The sequence below is a fragment of the Curcuma longa genome, chromosome 15 (assembly GCF_044706935.1).
Source record: "Curcuma longa cultivar G26 ecotype Majalengka, Jawa Barat chromosome 15, ITB_CL_G26_1.1, whole genome shotgun sequence".
In the NCBI taxonomy this organism is placed as follows: domain Eukaryota; kingdom Viridiplantae; phylum Streptophyta; class Magnoliopsida; order Zingiberales; family Zingiberaceae; genus Curcuma; species Curcuma longa.
The window spans coordinates 2,266,906-2,285,298 of record NC_133875.1 but is presented as its reverse complement, the minus strand read 5'-3'; the positions used below and the strand labels follow the sequence as shown (position 1 = coordinate 2,285,298).

The 18,393-nt window shown below is 34.8% G+C and overlaps 1 protein-coding gene across 4 annotated transcripts; it reads left to right on the top strand.

Moving 5' to 3' along the window:
- The first annotated feature begins 4,593 nt into the window (after positions 1 to 4,593).
- On the top strand, positions 4,594 to 17,156 carry LOC141846621 (two-component response regulator ORR21-like). Of its 4 annotated transcripts, none has more exons than XR_012603346.1 (7): positions 4,594 to 5,113; positions 7,698 to 7,850; positions 7,937 to 8,335; positions 8,502 to 8,578; positions 9,559 to 10,971; positions 12,076 to 12,244; positions 16,814 to 17,156. XR_012603346.1 is itself a non-coding variant. In XM_074734653.1 (7 exons), exons 2-6 carry the CDS (start codon positions 4,960 to 4,962, stop codon positions 10,963 to 10,965), a joined length of 2,190 nt encoding a protein of 729 aa, XP_074590754.1. In that variant the 5' UTR covers positions 4,594 to 4,725; positions 4,818 to 4,959; the 3' UTR covers positions 10,966 to 10,981; positions 16,814 to 17,156. The 4 variants fall into 4 exon arrangements, 3 of the variants coding, with proteins under 3 accessions (XP_074590754.1, XP_074590755.1, XP_074590756.1); XM_074734653.1 differs by lacking the exon at positions 12,076 to 12,244 and having other exon boundaries at positions 4,594 to 4,725; positions 4,818 to 5,113; positions 9,559 to 10,981; XM_074734654.1 differs by lacking the exon at positions 12,076 to 12,244.
- The last annotated feature ends 1,237 nt before the right edge of the window (positions 17,157 to 18,393 follow it).

The following is an 18,393-nucleotide window of genomic DNA, read 5'->3' as shown; positions in this document are numbered from 1 at the left end:
TACAGTAATATTTTTAAATTTTTTTTATTTATTTTTTTACGATTAAATCATTTAAAATTTTTCTTTAGAATTTAAGAATTAGATTATAATTTTAAACATAAAAAAATTTAAAATGAAAAAAATTAGTTGTTTATGAGGTGTGTCATATCACACCCCGTGAGCAACTAAATTTTTTTTTATTTTAAATTTTTTTACTTAATAATAATTCAACTCCTAAATCTTAAAGGAAAAATTTTAAATGGATTAACCGTAAGCTAAAAAAAAATTTTAAAAAATTAAAAATGACATTGTATACTATTCCAAGCGCTCGAAATGTTCTATCGCGGATGGTCGCGCAAAAGAAGGCGCGTAGGGTATCAGTGTGTTTGGACTACTTAGACCTTGGACCATGACAAACCTCAAAGATTGGTATCCGAGCTTTAAGACCTTAGGACCAATATATGATTTCAACTCTCACTCCTTTTGGACTACTTAGACTTAACTTTTTATCCAAGTAGAACAATTACTACATCTAAATTTTACAAACATCATTGTTATATCATATCTAAATCACCTAGTCGCTCCTTCCATTTTGATTTAACACATCTAAACACACTCATAGATCTACAAATACGTCTAGGAAAAACTATAAAAACCTACCAAATTCAGAATAGCATAACTTCAAAACAACTTATACAAACAGTAGGACAATAAAATCAAGACTTAAAAGATCTTAAGAGAAATATAGATTTTTTTCAAAAACACTCAGGACTCTCTAAATAGAAGATTTAGTCAACTTAATTTACTTACAATTCTAAAGGAAAAGGGTTTTCTCATATTAGATAAACTTATCGAAGAACAAACTTAGAAATTTTGAACTACAATCTAAAGATCTCCTCTTATAAGTAAAGACTTATTGGAGAAATTTAAAACACGACTTTAAGATATTACACATCATCTTGGAAGAGTTAAAATATAAATAAACAAACTTCAATATGAAAATACATACTACGAAGAAACTCTGAACTTTACACAACAATATTCCAAAATCAAAGAAGACGGCTATTATAAGGTAGACTTCGCAAGAAAAAAAAGAGAGAACAAATACTGACGCAATAAAATAATATAATAATAGCACTATTAACATCATTACGTCACCGAATAAATTTATTAGAAAACAAATTATTACAAAAAGAAACACAAGTGCAAAAGAATAATCAAGCAACTAAATGGAAAAATAGTATAAAACTCTTAACAAAAGATTTAAGTAAACTATCTATAGGAAATATTATTCCTAAAAGACAATCCAAGACATATTCTTTTCTGACTTATACACCAATTGAAACAAAATGAATCTTACAAGACCGACTTAAACAGAAACATTTACTTGTCCTTCTAGAATCATAAGGGATCTTCAACAAAATACAACATCCAGGTTAAATAATTTGTTAGCTAGAAGAGCTAGTACTTTTAGACATCAGTTAGAAGAGATAATAGATGTAGAAAGAAATTTAAAACTTTTCTCAAACGCACAGCTGAACGTTCTAAACCCTAGACGTTTATACAGTCATGGGGCTTTATCATTCACCACCTATGTTTTTAGATATCATAGAACAGAAGCATTACACCTTCCAGATGAAGTTGAAGAACGACTCAATCTTATGACAGAAGAATCTGCTAGAACACTCACTACAAGAAAACATAATTACATACACCTAGACTAATTGTCTTAGGACTAAGAGGCTTAACGAGAAAAAGGGTAGCGCGGTAAGGTTTTAATAGTACTATATGACTCTAGATTCTCAGATAGAGAAAAGACAATAATTGGATTAATCGAAATAGACATGAACAACAATGTAGAAATAACATACATCTGTCCTAATTTTAACATGACAATAACAGACTTTATTAAACATATTAAACTTATGATACAAGCCAAAGGCTATAGGAACTTTCAAAGAAATAATATTTAGTTAGATATTATTTTTTAGGAAAAATAATGAATAATATCAACAATAATTTTAAAATTAATATACAAGGCATGATTAAAACCCTAACAACAAAAGGAATTTACTTCTTCAAACATAAAGAATTTGACTCCGAAATATTAGTAGGATTAGAATGGACAGTCAATTTAGAACACAAAATTTTACACTGAAATCTAATGGTTCCATTATATATAAAGATAGACATGAAAATTTAATAGTAAAATTAGTGGCTGTAATCTTTTTACTTATCAATGACAAAAGAAAAAGAGGGCACTTTTAATATGATGAATATAGAAGAAGTAAATACAACCAACTTTTTTAGCAACCTAAATGAATACATATACATGCCAGCAGAAGCTACTAAGTATCGGACTTTAGATGATCTAGTAGAACTAGAACAATTAGAAAATACACACTCAAGACTAGAAGCTGATTGGGAATTCTATTTTAATGAAGAACAAAAAATAGTCACTGAAAAATAAGAAGTTAATTTAATGAATCTAGCAAAATCAGTAACCACTTCAAGACCACCATTTGAAATACAATATCATATAGTAGCAAAATCATGCCTCTAATGGGATATCCCCTTTCGGACATGATATTATATATTAGTAGGAAAACATTCAAAAGATTAATTAAGTATTCGTAGTGTGAATCTCAACTATGATATACTATATGATATTTTCCTCTAATGGGATAAAAAATTTTAGATGTTAACTATTGACGGTTGACAGTTGGACAAGCGAAGATAGGAGATGCAAAGAATTAAATCTAATAGAATAGTATGAAAATATTGATATTTTGAGTTTGAACTTGAAAAATATATATGATATTTAAATTTAATTTAAAGTTTGAAAATAAAAATGTGATATTCGAGTTCGATTCAAATTGTTTAAATATTGATTCGAACATAATTAAATTATAATTTAAAATAATTTAAATTAAAATTTGATTCGAATTATTTGGATCTTAATTTAATTTAAGTATATTTAAATTCAAACCGTATAAAAATAATCAAAATTCAATTCGAGTTTAATTTTTGACTCACGATTTATGAATAATCAATTAAAATATTATATATTTAAATTCAATTAAAAAAATTATTAAACATGTTAAAATTTAATTAAATTTGATAATTTTTAATACGAATCAATATTATTTTAACAACGCTTGAAACGCTCACGCTCACGAACATACTTGCACCTAGGCGAGGCGTACTTGCACGTGGAGGATTATAAAAATAAAAAATAAAAGAACAAAAATGCAATAAACTAATCGTCATGGCCACTTGGCATCTCCTTATTGGTTACTTTTCTCTTTCCCATCCACCCTTGCTCTCCTCATCCTAACTTGTGGACTGGAGTGGTCCCAACAAGGGACCCACCTTCCCTCCAGTGATAAAACAGGTAGATTTGTTGGATGATTGCACGGACTTGAGAGTTCTGTTTAGGTTTCTTTTGCTTTATACGAAAATCATCCCCGTAAATATTTCTTCCACGTGCTTTTTTTGCCCTACATGTGTACCATATATTTGATTAGACAACCTACCTATCGTTCGAAGGGGTCCACTTGATATAGCAGCAGGTATAGTAAGTTGGGTAACAGCTCCTTTCCTGTCTTTTCTCAGCTCGGGAGACATCAATATTAACTTTCTTTTTTAAAAAAAAAATTATTTTGCCCCCTCAAATCTATTAAATCTTTTTTAAAAGTATACTTTAGAAGAATTGTAGAAGAAAATATGAAGGTTGCCCTTGAGACATAACTGAAGTTACGATGAAATAAAATTACAGAAAAAGACAAAAATTTGAATCTCAATAAAATCAAGATAATACATTCTTCCGTCGTGACGAACTGATTACGAGCCTACTCATTTCTTAGATTTATTTTGTGATGGAATATAGAGCTAGATCATCTATTAATTGAGTTGTAAGATTCGAATATCAAATTAACAAAAAAAAAAAATAGAATTACAAGACTCGCTTACAAATGGAAAGTAGATATCTTTTTAAATATAATGTATTGAATATTATTTATAATTTAAGAATTTGGAGATCCAAATAGTTAACTTGAATTTTTAAAAATATGAATGGTGAAATAGAAATTTTGATTGTTTAAGGGGTAAAGTGAATATTCTCTTAAAAAAGCTAAAAAAATTCATTTTACCCTCTATAATTTATCTGTTTGTTATTTACCCCTATGATTATAAATATTATAATAATAAATGGTAAAAATAATATAATATTGATTTTTATTGGTATATTTTCATCTAAATTCATTTTTTAAAAAATATTTCTCGTACTTAAATATATATTTAATTTGAAAGCTTTTTTTTATTTTACTATTTTACATGTTTTTATTGTATATTTCATCAACGAAATAATATCATAACTATAAACATACTGTGTTGCATAATAAAAATGTAAAATGTTGGATGAATTAAAAGAGATATTTATGAAATAAAATAATAATTTTATATAAAATGTAATATTTTTAAATTATTGAGGTAAAATAAAAATAAAATAAATTATAGGAGCAAATTGAATTTGCCTAAAGAAAAAGGTAGAAGGGTCGTAAAAAGACAGCAGTCGCTCTCTCTCTCTCTCTCTCTCTCTCTCTCTCTCTTGCTTCCCCTTTTCTCTCTCTCCGTGTCCCGGCGATCGTTGGATCGAGGTAGGCGCTGGAATTGGTCGGAGAAGCTGCGATTTGGGTCTCGGCGACGTTTCTTCCGCTCCGATTTCGCCGTCGGTTGGGCTGGAAGGTTAGATTGGTCCGGAGAGGACTTCCCGTTGACTTTTCTCGTCCTCTCGCGGTGGCGGATCGACGTTATCTGATCTTGCTGTTCTTGGATAGGTCGGGCAGGGGATGGAGGTTAGATTGGAATTCATTCAGAGAGGTGGAGGAAAAGTGGTGACTCGGGAGTGGAACTTGGTCCATTTTGGAGAAGCTTGAGGCGTGACTGCTCAGATCGGGGGAGGAGTCGACGGTGCGGAACATGAGTGGGGGGAGCAGCTACGCGAGTTCGAAGAAGATGGAGAGCGATAGGCTTCCGGATAAGTTCCCGGTGGGGATGAAGGTCCTGTTGGTGGACGACGATTTGACCTGCTTAGCGGTGGTGAAGCGCATGCTTCTTAATTGTCAGTACGACGGTGAGTCCTTTCCATCATTTGTGCGCCTCTCGGTGTTCTTTTTCTTATATTGTCTTTATCGTGTATCATTTATTGTTTTATGGTGTTCCCTGACAATGCCTTATTTACGATTTAGTACTTTGTAGGGAACTAAAAGTCCGAGTTTTCGATTATCGTTCGCTGATTGAGTGACAAACATAGATTGAACTTACTAATATGCGTATTTGCAAAGTATACATTCTCTGTTCCGCCAAAGTTCAAGAGAGGCGGCTGTTCTAGACAGCCTAGACTCCTTCCGCTGAAACATGTATATTTTTGGAATATTTTAAGAATAAATGACTCTAGACCATCAAGAATCTTAAAATACATTATTATTTCTGACAAATAAAATGCCTCGAGATATTGTAATATTTTACCTTTGGGTTTTCAGCTCTTAATAAGTGCCCAATTAGGCCATTAGAACTTTGTTTAATTTGAGGGAGTTCCTTGATGGTTATATCCATAATGATGTGTTATAAACATGATACTGTACCGTGTACAGGGAATATGAGGTTCAGGTAGTACCATGGAGGAGTGCATAGAGTTATCTTATAGAGCTAGGAAAGCATTTTGTTCTCAATCAAACATTCTTGACATACTAAGGTGGTGGATCATCATCCTCATCACCTTTTGTCACTTAGGCATTATTATTCTTGTGCACTCTAAAAACTTGTCTTTATCATAAATAAGCTTGCCACATCATAAACAAGGTCGACTTTAGAGATTTTGCTCAAATTTTCATAATGGCTGCTCTTGACCTCTTCATGGACTAAATTGTGGTGCTCACTATGGTAAATCATAGTCGCATTTTCATGATTAGATTTGATTTTTTTTTAAGTTGAAAATTTGAGGTCAGAACCTTGGTGCAGAAAAATATTCTAGTGAAAGACTTCTCCATATGCCCTTTCCCTTTGTTTTCTTCTTTGAAAAAAAAATGGAAAAAAGGAAAGGGAACAACTGGAGAAGACTTTTCCTAATTTTCACCAAATTGACTTTCATCATATTGTCTGCCCTTTCTCTTTGTTTCTTTGGGCGGAAAAAAAAGAAAGAGAACAATCTGAGAAGACTTTTGCTAATTTTGACCGAATTGGCTTCATTAGACAGAAAGTTCCTATAACTTTCAAATATTGCCAATTTTAACATTAAAAAAGAATCTTTAACTTTTTTTTTTGTTTTTATAAAATGAATTTCACTTCTCTGTTTCTTTTCTTCCAACAAAACTGTGAAAAAATTTCTCTCTTAGTTACCTTCCTTCCAAGGAAGTAAGAATGAGGTATAAATTTCCTTCTCTTTTCATATAAATCTAATATTTTCCTATACTCATTCTTTCCTCAGCACTTTCCATCTCTCATAGGAAGCACAATCTAGAGACTTGAAATCTTCATGCAGGTTGTATATCGTGTGCAATAGTAGTTGTGCAAGTAATTTTAAAGCTTAGATTTATGTAAATAAGCTAAAATACTAATGCAATATATACATTAGGTGGCAAATTCTGAGGTTGATAGGCTTGGAAATTTTGCGTTGGCCTAGATTTTGGGGTCAGAGTATTGGGTTTACTCTCTAGCCTTAAGTTTAGTTCATCTTGGGCTCAAGTGGAGTGAATAACTTTGCTCTAATTTTTGTTCCTCGGATTTGGATATAAGCATCCGACATAGGTTTGGTTCCAAGTTCGAACATAGTTGTTTCTGGAAACTTTTACATGTGATCAACAGAGATATAGGGTAGAGTATTGGTATTCGAGCGTTGATATCCAAAACAGATATGGAGGGGGAAGATGAAAAATTCAAGCATCATAGTTTTAATTAGCCTAGAAAGTTCCGCTCTTTTTTTCTTTAGTAATGTTAAACTTGTGCAGAGTTGAAGTTTCATCTTTTAGACATAATGGACCACTACACAAGATCATGTTGAACTAATGGGCTGGAGCATCCTAACTTTAATAGATTTACTGATTGTATTTGAATATGTCTATATTTCATATCATTTCAACCTATTTTCTCTTATTTTATTATCTAGTAGAGGTACACATAATTGCTAGTCCTTTCGAGTAACTCAGCACATTTGTCTTCACATTTCAACCTCTGCTGCAATAACCTTCTGTGTGTTATTTTTTAATAGTTCAATAACTCTGATTTATACAATATGGTGATTTGTACCACAATCTTATAATTTTTTCCATTTAGCACATTCAATGTGTCTTTCTAAGATGAATTCAGAAACAGAGTGATTTTCTTTTGAAAAGACAGCCAAAATGGACTGCTGCAGACTTGTTTTTCTTCATCTCGTTATAAAATTATCGAATTCTCTTGTTTCATTTCCTTACTTGCCCACTTGCCTTCACATAAGGATTAAATGGTTTAGGAGACAGGCAATGTTTCAAATTTATTTTTGCACAGCACTTAATAGAGGCAATCCTGGTTCCGTTTCTTATTTAATTATTTACAGAAATTTGTGACAACAATAATAGTGTACTGTAGCTGCATGAATAGACATCACATGATCATAACAAAAAATCTTTTGTCATAGTTTTTTAATCCTCAAGATGACTTTGGATCTTTTAATTCTGTAGTTACAACTTGTGCTGAGGCTACGAGAGCTTTATCACTTCTAAGGGAGAACAAGGGCGTTTTTGATCTGATAATTAGTGACGTCCATATGCCTGACATGGATGGATTCAGGCTACTTGAATTAGTTGGGCTTGAAATGGACCTTCCTGTTATCAGTAAGTAACTTCTCTGACATTTGAATTTTTCATATTTGCACAAAATAGTCGGGATACAGTTATTTAATTTATTCATTAATTTGCAGTGATGTCTGGTGATACAAGGTTCGATGTTGTGATGAAAGGAGTAAGTCATGGGGCCTGTGATTTCTTATCCAAGCCTGTCCGTATGGAAGAGCTACAAAACATATGGCAGCATGTTGTTAGAAGAAAATGGCTTGACAACAAAGATTTTGAACATTCGGGTAGTGTGGAAGAAAGTGAACTTAACAGAAATGTCACTGATGATTCTGAATATGCTTCCACAGTGAATGATGGAAGGGACAGCTCATGGAAATATCAGAAGAAAAAAAGAGATGCTAAAGAAGATGATGATGGTGAACTAGACAGTGTAGATCCATCTTCATCCAAAAAAGCACGTGTAGTGTGGTCAGTTGAGCTCCATCAGCAATTTGTCAATGCAGTGAACCAACTAGGAATAGACAGTACGAACATTCTCAACTCTTATGTTATTAAAATAAACAAATGGCTTTGCCTAGTGCGAGTTATATGTGTTGTTAATACAAACTTTGACACATATCAAACTATATATAAGCTTGATTCAGTAATTTTATTGAATTACTAAAAATTCCTCAATTTCGGATAATGCAGAGGCTGTGCCCAAGAGAATCCTGGAATTGATGAACGTTCCTGGTTTAACAAGAGAAAATGTTGCTAGCCATTTGCAGGTTTGACTTGAGCTACTTATGATTTTTATTTGTTCAATGTTTGATTACTACAAGTTTGTTCTATTATCTTGCCCTAAGCAATTTGGACACAGCTTCTTGTTGTTACTATATTTTGAGAAGCTGGAATCTCCACAGATTTCCTTCCCTTTTTACCAGCTTAACTTGGTTATCCAGATTGCACCATTAATGTCAGATTGTTCCTGACTTCTCTTATACCTTAATTTCCTATGAATAAAAAAATCACTTTGTGATATCACTTTGTATTTTAAAAGCCAAATTTAGAATTTTAGACCGTTGTCCCTTGAGTAAACATCATAGTCTTCTTTCTCATTCTTGATTATGATTTTAGAACTACTATATATTGCTGCTGTGTCTGGAGGTTTTATTTTCTGTACATCATCTGCAGAAATGTGAAGACAGAAATGCACTGAATATTAATGTTTAAACTATTAAAGGTCCTATGAATTTATATTGAACTATATTGAACATGTTAAAACTAATGATGTCTCAAATTTAAATACAGATGAAGTTTCATGTTGAAGCATTAAACAAAATATTCTTATAAATTTCTCAAACCACCAATGACAAACTAACAAAGGGAAACAATAGGATTAAGCTGTTCAAATATTATTGTGACAAATTTCGTCTATTTATTTCTATTTGAGGAACTTTTACACCTACCCTTCAAAAACATTTACTTTTAGTTTCATCTCTTCAGAGCCAGCATTTGCAAACAATATTCACTTGAGTTATATCTTTTATGTTGCAGTTGTGAATTTATGATTGAGAATGAACTCTTGGCTTTTAAAATGATCTCCTGGGTATTGCATCACTCCATCTTGGATCGTGGGTTTCTTTGTCCTAACATAGAGTTTCTGATGAATGATTATGAAACATATAAAATAATATTTTCTTACTTTGTTAAAGTGGAATGCTATAAATTAACAAATCTTATCTCTGAGAATTCTTAACATGCGCAGAAATTCAGACTTTACCTGAAGAGATTAAGTGGAGTAGCTCACCACCAAAATGGTCTCACTAATACTTTATGTGGAGCTCCTTCAAAAGTGGATCAGTTGGGAAGATTTGATTTCCAAACTCTAGCAGTTTCTGGTCAAATTCCTCCAGAAACTCTGGCTGCCTTGCAAGATGAGCTCTTAGGACGTCCATCTTGTAGCTTATCCATTCCATCAATAGACCAGCCAGTAGTTCAACAAGTTCCAATTCAAGGGAAAAATTGTGTTAGTTTTGAGCGTGGAATAGCATTTGGTCAACCTTTGTTAAAAGGTCAGGCATTATCTTCTTTTCCAGTTTGGTCCTGGAATAACCTTGGTGTTGTGACCTCTTCTAGCAATATTGGAGGTTTGAATGCTTCCCAGAACAATACATTACACATGACAAAGTTGGCACAACCACATTCACAGACTGCACCATCAGAGTCCAATCAGGCAGTGAATGTGCAACCATCTTGTTTAGTTGCCCAGACAAAACCATCTAATAATTTTCAACTTCAGGTGAATACTACACTTTTTAATCAGGACTCTGTTTTAGTCCCTTGTGAATCCTCAGGTAGTTACCAATCAGGAAGTGCTGTTACTCCACTGGTTGAAGATTCTGTTGTAGTTTCTCCTCAATCGTCGACCAGCGTGAAGATAGAGAGTAATAATTTTACAAATTTGAGATCAACCACACTTCCTTCTCAGTCATTGATCAGCATTTCAGTGGGGAATAACCCTGGGCTTCTAAATAACGGTTCTGTGGTAATCCCTTCTCAACAAATAAACAAATCTCAAGGTGATTACAATTCTTTTCTTGTCAATCAGAATTCCCTGATAGTTCCATCAGAGCCTGCACACATATTGAAGACAGAGAAAGATGTCTATGTGAATCATAGCATGATTCTGAACAAAGATAGCTCCCACATTAATTACAATCGAATGCCAAAATCAAATGCTGTAACATCCAGCATGGAACAAATCATAGACAGACGCTTTCATAGTTTAGCTACGCTAGGCTATTCAGTTTCAGACACAAACACTTTGGACATGTATTCTAGCGCAGGTAGCAATGCTAATTGGCAGCTGAATAATCCTGAGATCATGATTGGTCAGTCTAATGGGTCATCTTGTGTCGTGCATGACTCTTGCAATTTTCAAGTCACGGATGCAATGTCAAGGAAACTGTCAGACAAAGGGCAAGGGGTTAATCATGATTTTGTTAGTAAAAGTACTTACCTCCCGAGCCATTTTGCTGTGGATGACATTGAATCACTCACTAGTGAATTGACTGATGGCATCACTTACACCGGAGAGGATGCAAACATATTAAATCAAGATATTTATAGGACACTTCAAAATGGACCATGTGCCTCTAGAAGTTACAAATGATTTCATGTATGTTTCAGTAAGTACTTGAATTCTCTCATTTTGTGACTGGTGTTAATGTAGGTCCGTCTTATGGGCTTCCATTCTTTATGTTGCCTAATTGATGGATCCTTTTGTTTTGCTCACATGTTGTTATTGACAAATGAAAATCACTGCTTAATACATAATGATAAGTTTTTTTTTTCCAATGTAAGATGGGCATTTCACTGGTCATTTATAAAAGGCATTAGTGCTTTTAATCCCAGGAATTACAATATGCGAGATGGGTTTGATTTGATAGAATAGCTTGTTTTTTTATTCATCTTCTTAAGTAGTGGATGTGTTACATTTCTTATTCCTTCACTAAAGCATACGTTAAGAAATCTTGAGATGCTTTTCAAATGTGCAGGATGATTTACCCCGGGTTCAATTCTCACAATTCAATGCATTAATTTGTGATTAGTTAATTAGTTTATATTTAGTAGCTTAAGCCCATCAAAAAGTCACCACTTCATGAATATGAACCATGGCTGAGTCTACCTTGACTAGAAAACATTTTCCTTCATGTTATCCTATGCTACTAATGGTGTTATTTTGTGATTCTTTTGACTCCTTTTTGATGCCCATCAAACAAGTTCATATAGCTTATACTATCTTTTGCATGGTCTAATCATTCTATAAGATTTAGGGCACAAAATTTTGTTCTTACTGCCCATACTTCATACAGTGCTTGTTCCATAGAGTAGGTAGTTGAAAGAAATCTGGAAAAACCATTCCCTAACTGATTTTATTGTCTAGCAATATGGAAGAATTGACAATGGAACTAGCAGTATAGTCTCAGTAATGAACATACACTAGAATGCGTGGGGGATACATTTGCTCTAAAACATTGTAAGTATGAGAATTTGATCTTTAGTCCACTTCACTTGTGTAACACCAATAGCATTGGTCATCAAACTATATGAAAGTACATGTCCTGGGTAAGTTCCCAAATTCCAAGGACTTTTAACTAATGCTATTATTATTTATTTTTCAAATTTTCTTTGTTTCACCATCGTTCTTGATGTAAGATCTCTAGTGATGGATTTTTTTCACAGTTCATTTAGACAATCTTATTGTTTCTGTGTTTTCTAGTGCAACAAGAAAAATACATGTGCCTTGATCCCAACTAGACTTACGAGCAACACATACCTGTAGCCAATTTGTGTATGTATTATTTGATCAATGTCATCTCCTTCCAAAAGTGCAATTTTACATGGATTTGATGATTTTATGAAAATGAGTGTTGGAATGTAATGCCCAGGTAATATTCCTTTTTGTGAGCAAATTAGTGCTCAACTTAATATTCTTTTGAATTCTTCTGATTAGCATCATCAGTAGACTACAATACTTTAATATCATGTATCAAAGTATCTCAACCATTTAGAGCATTAATTTGAATATTTAAATTGCACTTGTCATTTTGTGCCAGATGTGCTTTGTTTTGCTTTGGATAATTGATTTGTTGGTTTAGGACTTTTTAGAATGGCCTGTTTTCATTTGATGTCTTCTTGCACACAAATTTGATTTTTTGGATAGGAACAAAAAAAATGGAAGTACCTTTATGCTTTCATTTCAGATCAAAGTTTGACTGCTGTTTCCATAAACTACTTGATGGTCAAATTGGGAAATTCTGTATTTTATTGTTAGGTGTTTACTATTAGGTGACACGGGATTGAGAAAAATCTGTTATAGAAAATGGATGGGGAATCCTTGATCTGGACATAACTCATGCAAATTAGTTGTGTCTCAGTTGGTTTGACTGCATTGATCAGGGTCATTGTTGACAACCCTAAATGTGGTGGTTGGTGACTATACGAACTATAGCTGATTCTCCGGAAAAGATAACTTCATTTAGCTGGGTGTTGGTTTATGTCCAATTTAGTGGTCTTTAAAATGATTTATAGGAGAAATTTTTTTTCATAATAGTGTTTGGCCACTATCCATTTTCAAGTATTTTTTTTCACTTATTGTTTTTTTTTGTCTCTCTAATCTTCGTATCTTAACCAAGGATTAAAATCTCGTGCCGTATCGGACGATACGCACGAAATTTTTCGTTCCGCCACGGCACCGGCACCGGCACATCGCCGGCATAGGAAATCCGGCCGGGAACGCGTCCGGAGGCATCGCCCGGGCTCGGCGACGCCTCCGGAGGCGTTGCTCGGCCCGGCGACGCCTCCGGAGGCGTCGCGAGGCCTCGGCGACGCCTCCGGAGGCGTCGCGAGGCCTCGGCGACGCCGCCTGGGGCCGGCGACGCCGCCCGGGGCCAGCGACGCCGCCGGGGCCCGGTGACGCTCTGCGCGGGCCGCGGACAGCGATCGCGCATCCGCGCGCGATTTTTTTTTCTTTTTAAAACTTTAGGTTTAATCGGATTTTAATAATTAACTCCTGGTTATAGTTCAAAATTATAATTTGGGATAATTTAAATAGGCTTTATTAAAACCTATAAAATTATCAAAAAATTTTATTTTTTATTTTTAAATATTTAGATTAAATTTTTTATTTTAATTAATATATTTTATATTTTAAAAATATCGAAACTATATCGGCACAGTACGATATGGTACCGAAACTGTATCGTTCCGGTCCGAAAAAGCCACTCCGGCACGGCTCAATATTTTAAACCTTGATCTTAACTTTATCCATGCATCACGACATCTATAAACTGTACAATGACTGATGGTATATAAGTTATAATGTCACTCCCCAAGTGAGACCTCTTTCCACGGATAGGAAGGATATCTGCATAATAGTTCCCTTGGCACAATCCTTTGTTCGCCATTGATTCATATGCCGCACAGATGTTAGACAACATTCGCCACATATCTGAAAAACACAAGCAATGATCATAGTCACAATAGCAGTAATTCCATATCAATATCGCAAGTTTTCATAGAAGTAGAAAGCATAATATTAACTGTACACAAAGCCATAAAATAATAAAATTATAATATAGCCCCCGCTAGGGACGAATATGTAAGAGGACCAAAGTTTAAATCCCACTAGGGATGAATATTCTGGAGGTTGGCCTCTGAGTGTACCTAAGCTGTGCTTTGGATTTACTCAGTAGGCGAACCGGGGGGAAGATCCTCTACCTCCAAGATTAGTTGGACGAAGCCTAGACACTTGGATTATAAAAAATAAATAAAATTATAAAATAACATGTCTCATGATAAACAAAACAAACTGCAAGAAAATAACTATGCAACAAACTATTGGAAAGTTCAAAATGCCACTCAAAATTCCAAGTCCAATAGTAGTGATGTCTGAGAACAACAACAGAAATACGCCTTATGCCTCTTCTCAATGCCCCTACCACTCTCCTCAGGTTAGTATGGAAGAAACTATAAGTACAAGACTTCAACAAAAGCTAGAAAACAAAAGAACAAGATAGGAGAGCCTCCAATAGGAAACCAAAGAATAAGATGGACAATTATAAAACATACAAGGGAAATGCAATGTAATGCCTCAAATATATCAATTCCTACAAGTTGAACTCTAGCAAACCCAACAAGTTTTGCATGTCTATATCTCATGCTTAGAACATACAAATGGCTAATTTGACCCAAAATGACCTCTGTAGCATACATAACGTTCACAAACCCACAATGATCTTGTAATCTCCAGCTAGGTGCAGGAATTTGACCTTCCCAAACCACTAATGTTTTTATGGTCTTGTGATCTCTAGCTAGGAACTAGTAGGACCTAACCGTCACTGACCAGATCTCATTGCCCATAAGGCTCGTTTAATCTCTTGGCTAAGAGCTAATCAGACAAAACCATCTCAACACACAAATGCTTACCTCAAGATGAAAAACAATTGCTCTTAGTATGCATCTATGAAATGCCTAAGCATGACAGCTAACGATAAACATGACAAAGAACCATTAATGAAGGATCCAAAAATATTTATATAAAGCAACTCATGCAAAGAAGCAATAAGGTAAAGGAGGTCCTCTGTCAGGTTAGGGTTTTAACTAAACCATCTGAATGTGTCAAACTCATGGTTGGGCCCCAACTTTACAACTGTAAGGCCATATCCATACCAATTCAGTGACTTAAATAGGCTAATCATATAATATATAACTTACCCATGACCTCCCCCCTTGATCTCGACATAAACCTTTCTCCTTTCACTTCTTTAGTCCCTACAATAGGTACAACAAATACAATCAAGGGCACCATACACCACAACCACACCAGGAATGCTTTCATACCAAAGTAATTCGTAGGTGGCACAACATGCCACATGGATTCAACATTACAACACACTTATTCTCAATGGACAACACATCACAATTTCACATATTTCACATTCTTAGGGCAATGTCCCATCAAACAATCTCTTGATATAGGCCAACACCACCTCACAAGCCGACACAAGTTAAACATCTTCTTCATTTTGTCCTCATCTCGAAAGCCTTTGGTTCGAACCCAATTTGACAGAAACACCACTGGGAAAGGGGAGAGGATCCTACCTCTAGCTAAGGTTCACTGTCTCTGAGAACTCTCCAAGCTGGCATTCACTGTCTAACACACCAAATTGCTGCCTGTTACTGAGAAGGACAATGAGGTTTAAAAGTGAAATGCCAAGATAAAGGAGGAACATTAACTTCAGAGTCTTACTTCTAAACCCCACATGGTTTGCTGCCAAGGCCACCTCTTGTGGCTGTTGCTCATTATTGAAAAGCACTGGATGCAATTGGGCTGTTCAATTTCTTGATTGTTATGCCGATTAGGTGTGACATTTGGGAGTAGGTTTTGGTCCTTGTACTTTGTGATTGCCTTAGATGGGTCATTTAGGTATAGCCTAGATGGCACATTATGAATGATTGCTTGCTGTAATAGTTTGGCATTGGAATGCATGTAGTCTATTGTGCATTATCCTGCCACAGAGTTTTATTGCACTGACCCTTTTTGGGTGATTGGCTAAAGTTGGTCATTCTTGATCTGAGGTGCTCAATTTGTGAAGTCAGAACTTAAGAATTCTGTTTATTTGACAATGCCCTTTTACAACTATACTAGATAGTTTGCTATATCATGTAATATATAAATAATAGATTCTATATTATATAAAATAAAAATTGCAATCAGATGCAAACTATAGCAATGCTATATATTAATCCATAGCATAAAGTGTCTTGGAGAAAATATTTTTTCTTCATTTCAGGTTATCAACAAAATGCTAAATACCTTATCAGTGACTAAGAAATCACACCCGCTTTGTATAGAGGCAAATGTCCAAACAAGGGCCATCATGTTTAAAAATGCCCAGATAATGACCTTTTCCCCGGTTTTTCGTAACTCCTTATCAAGATTTTAACAAATAGAATAGCTAAAGTATTCCCTGATCAATGGTTTAAACAAAACATTATTGTACACAATTTTGAACAGCAATTGTTTTGATAAAAAATACTATTTTCAGGACAAATTTGGGATTAGCTTTTCATAGGGCCATGAGATGGAGTTTCTGGAACAGGGACCTTTAAAATGAAAGACTTTGTCTGGGCATTTTCCCATCATGCAGGCACCACCTAAAGGTTATTAGAAGAAATTAGAGCCTAAACTTTCAAAATTCCATGCATCATTCAGCATGTAAATTCCATTAATTTCCTTCACACCGCACATAATTGTAATCCACATACTAATTATCAGCATTATATTTGATTGTGATGGTGCCCATATTGATATGAATGAAATGATTCAATGCTGCCAATTCCAGCTACAACAAATTTTGATATTTTTGTGCTTTGCCCTATCTATGTTAGTTTATGTCACATGGTAGAAGCTTTATCATTCGACAGGATGTTTAAATGGTTACTTTACGATGCAGGTAGATGCTTGAATGGTCGATTTTTTATTGACCAAGCAGATTACTAGAGTCAGTACTCACCCTCTCTTCAGTGAAATGAAAAGTTTCATGGGATTCCCTTTTTTCCCCAGGTCAGCAATGCAGCTATGGGAAGTAATTGGGGTGCTCTAGCAAGCCTCAGTTATAGCAGTAGTTATTTCTTTCAGTTCATCAAGCAATAATGTTTATTTTTATTCTCTTTTCTTTGTTTATTTTCTTTGCAAAACGATGTGATGTATCTATCAGTTTGGGATGTGTTCGGCGTCATGTAAGTATCCGTTAAAGGCGTGAAAGTTTCGTGTAAATTATGATCCTTTTGTTCTCAGTGTCTCAGCCGCAATCGTAAATGGTTGAACTTCTCAAGTAGTTGCTACTCCAATGTTATGCATTTGTCATACCACAGCCACTTCTGCTGTTCCATATCGATACTCATCGAATGGCGAGTAGTATTACTAACTGATGTAGCACAATTTTAGATCATAGACACAAAGCAGGAAGGTGAGCTTTTGTTTGCAACATTATTTTGTTTCCTATGAGCCCGGAGGCTTGTCGAACTGATATAGTGTACTTTCACTTGCTATTCTATGAACAGGTCTGCATTCGCTTGATTTGTGAGGATGTAACTTTGCTCTCGATTCCATAGCACTGCAACGTCGAAAATATTTGATTAGGTATGTAAACGAACCGAGCTGAGTTTAATTGTGTTCAAATTTATTTATTTACTCATGCTTGTTTAACCTTTTAATAGAGCTCAACTATCATTATATATATATATATATAATTTTGATGTGGTTGGGATTTCTCGTCGATAAGTGATTCCGCAAAACAAAAATCTTCAAAATTGCGATCGTAACCCTAATCCCCCCCCCCCCCGCGTCGCCTCTCCCTCTTGTCGCTCTCCATCCTGATGATATCAAAGAAGCCGCCATTGATGGGGAAGGAGGCGAAGAGTGAGTGAGGGTGGCGATCGGGATAGGGAGGCGATGAGCTCTTTCGGGACAGGGAGAGGCAACGACGACGACGAACTCTCCCAAGACGGGGAGAGGCGACGGCGGCAACGACGCAGAGTAGAGATATCTCGTCGGGAAGGGTTGTCGACGAGATCGACAGTGATGACCCAGAGCAGAGAGATATTATCGGGACGGGGAGCGATGAGAGGGAGAGGCGACGACAGATAGATCGGGATCGGGGGTTTAGGGTTAGGATTGCGATTTTAGAGATTTTTATTTTGCGGAATCGCTTGTCACGTTGGTGAAAAATCTCAGCCATGCTAAAGTCGCGAACTGTAGTGTAAATTTGATCGCATGGGAGATCAAAATTATAACATATTGTGAGTATTAAATAAATTTATATAATTGTTAACAAATATTTTTCATATATAGTTTTTAGCAATTAAATTTTATGTTCATAAATTATTTATAAATTTTATAAGTGTTCAATATATTCTTTTACAACCGAATAAACATAAATAAAATGTATCGAATCGAATATCATTGGTCTTACAACCCTAATTTCGACGCGGGAAACAAAAAAAAACCCCTTGACATATGAGATTTTCTTTG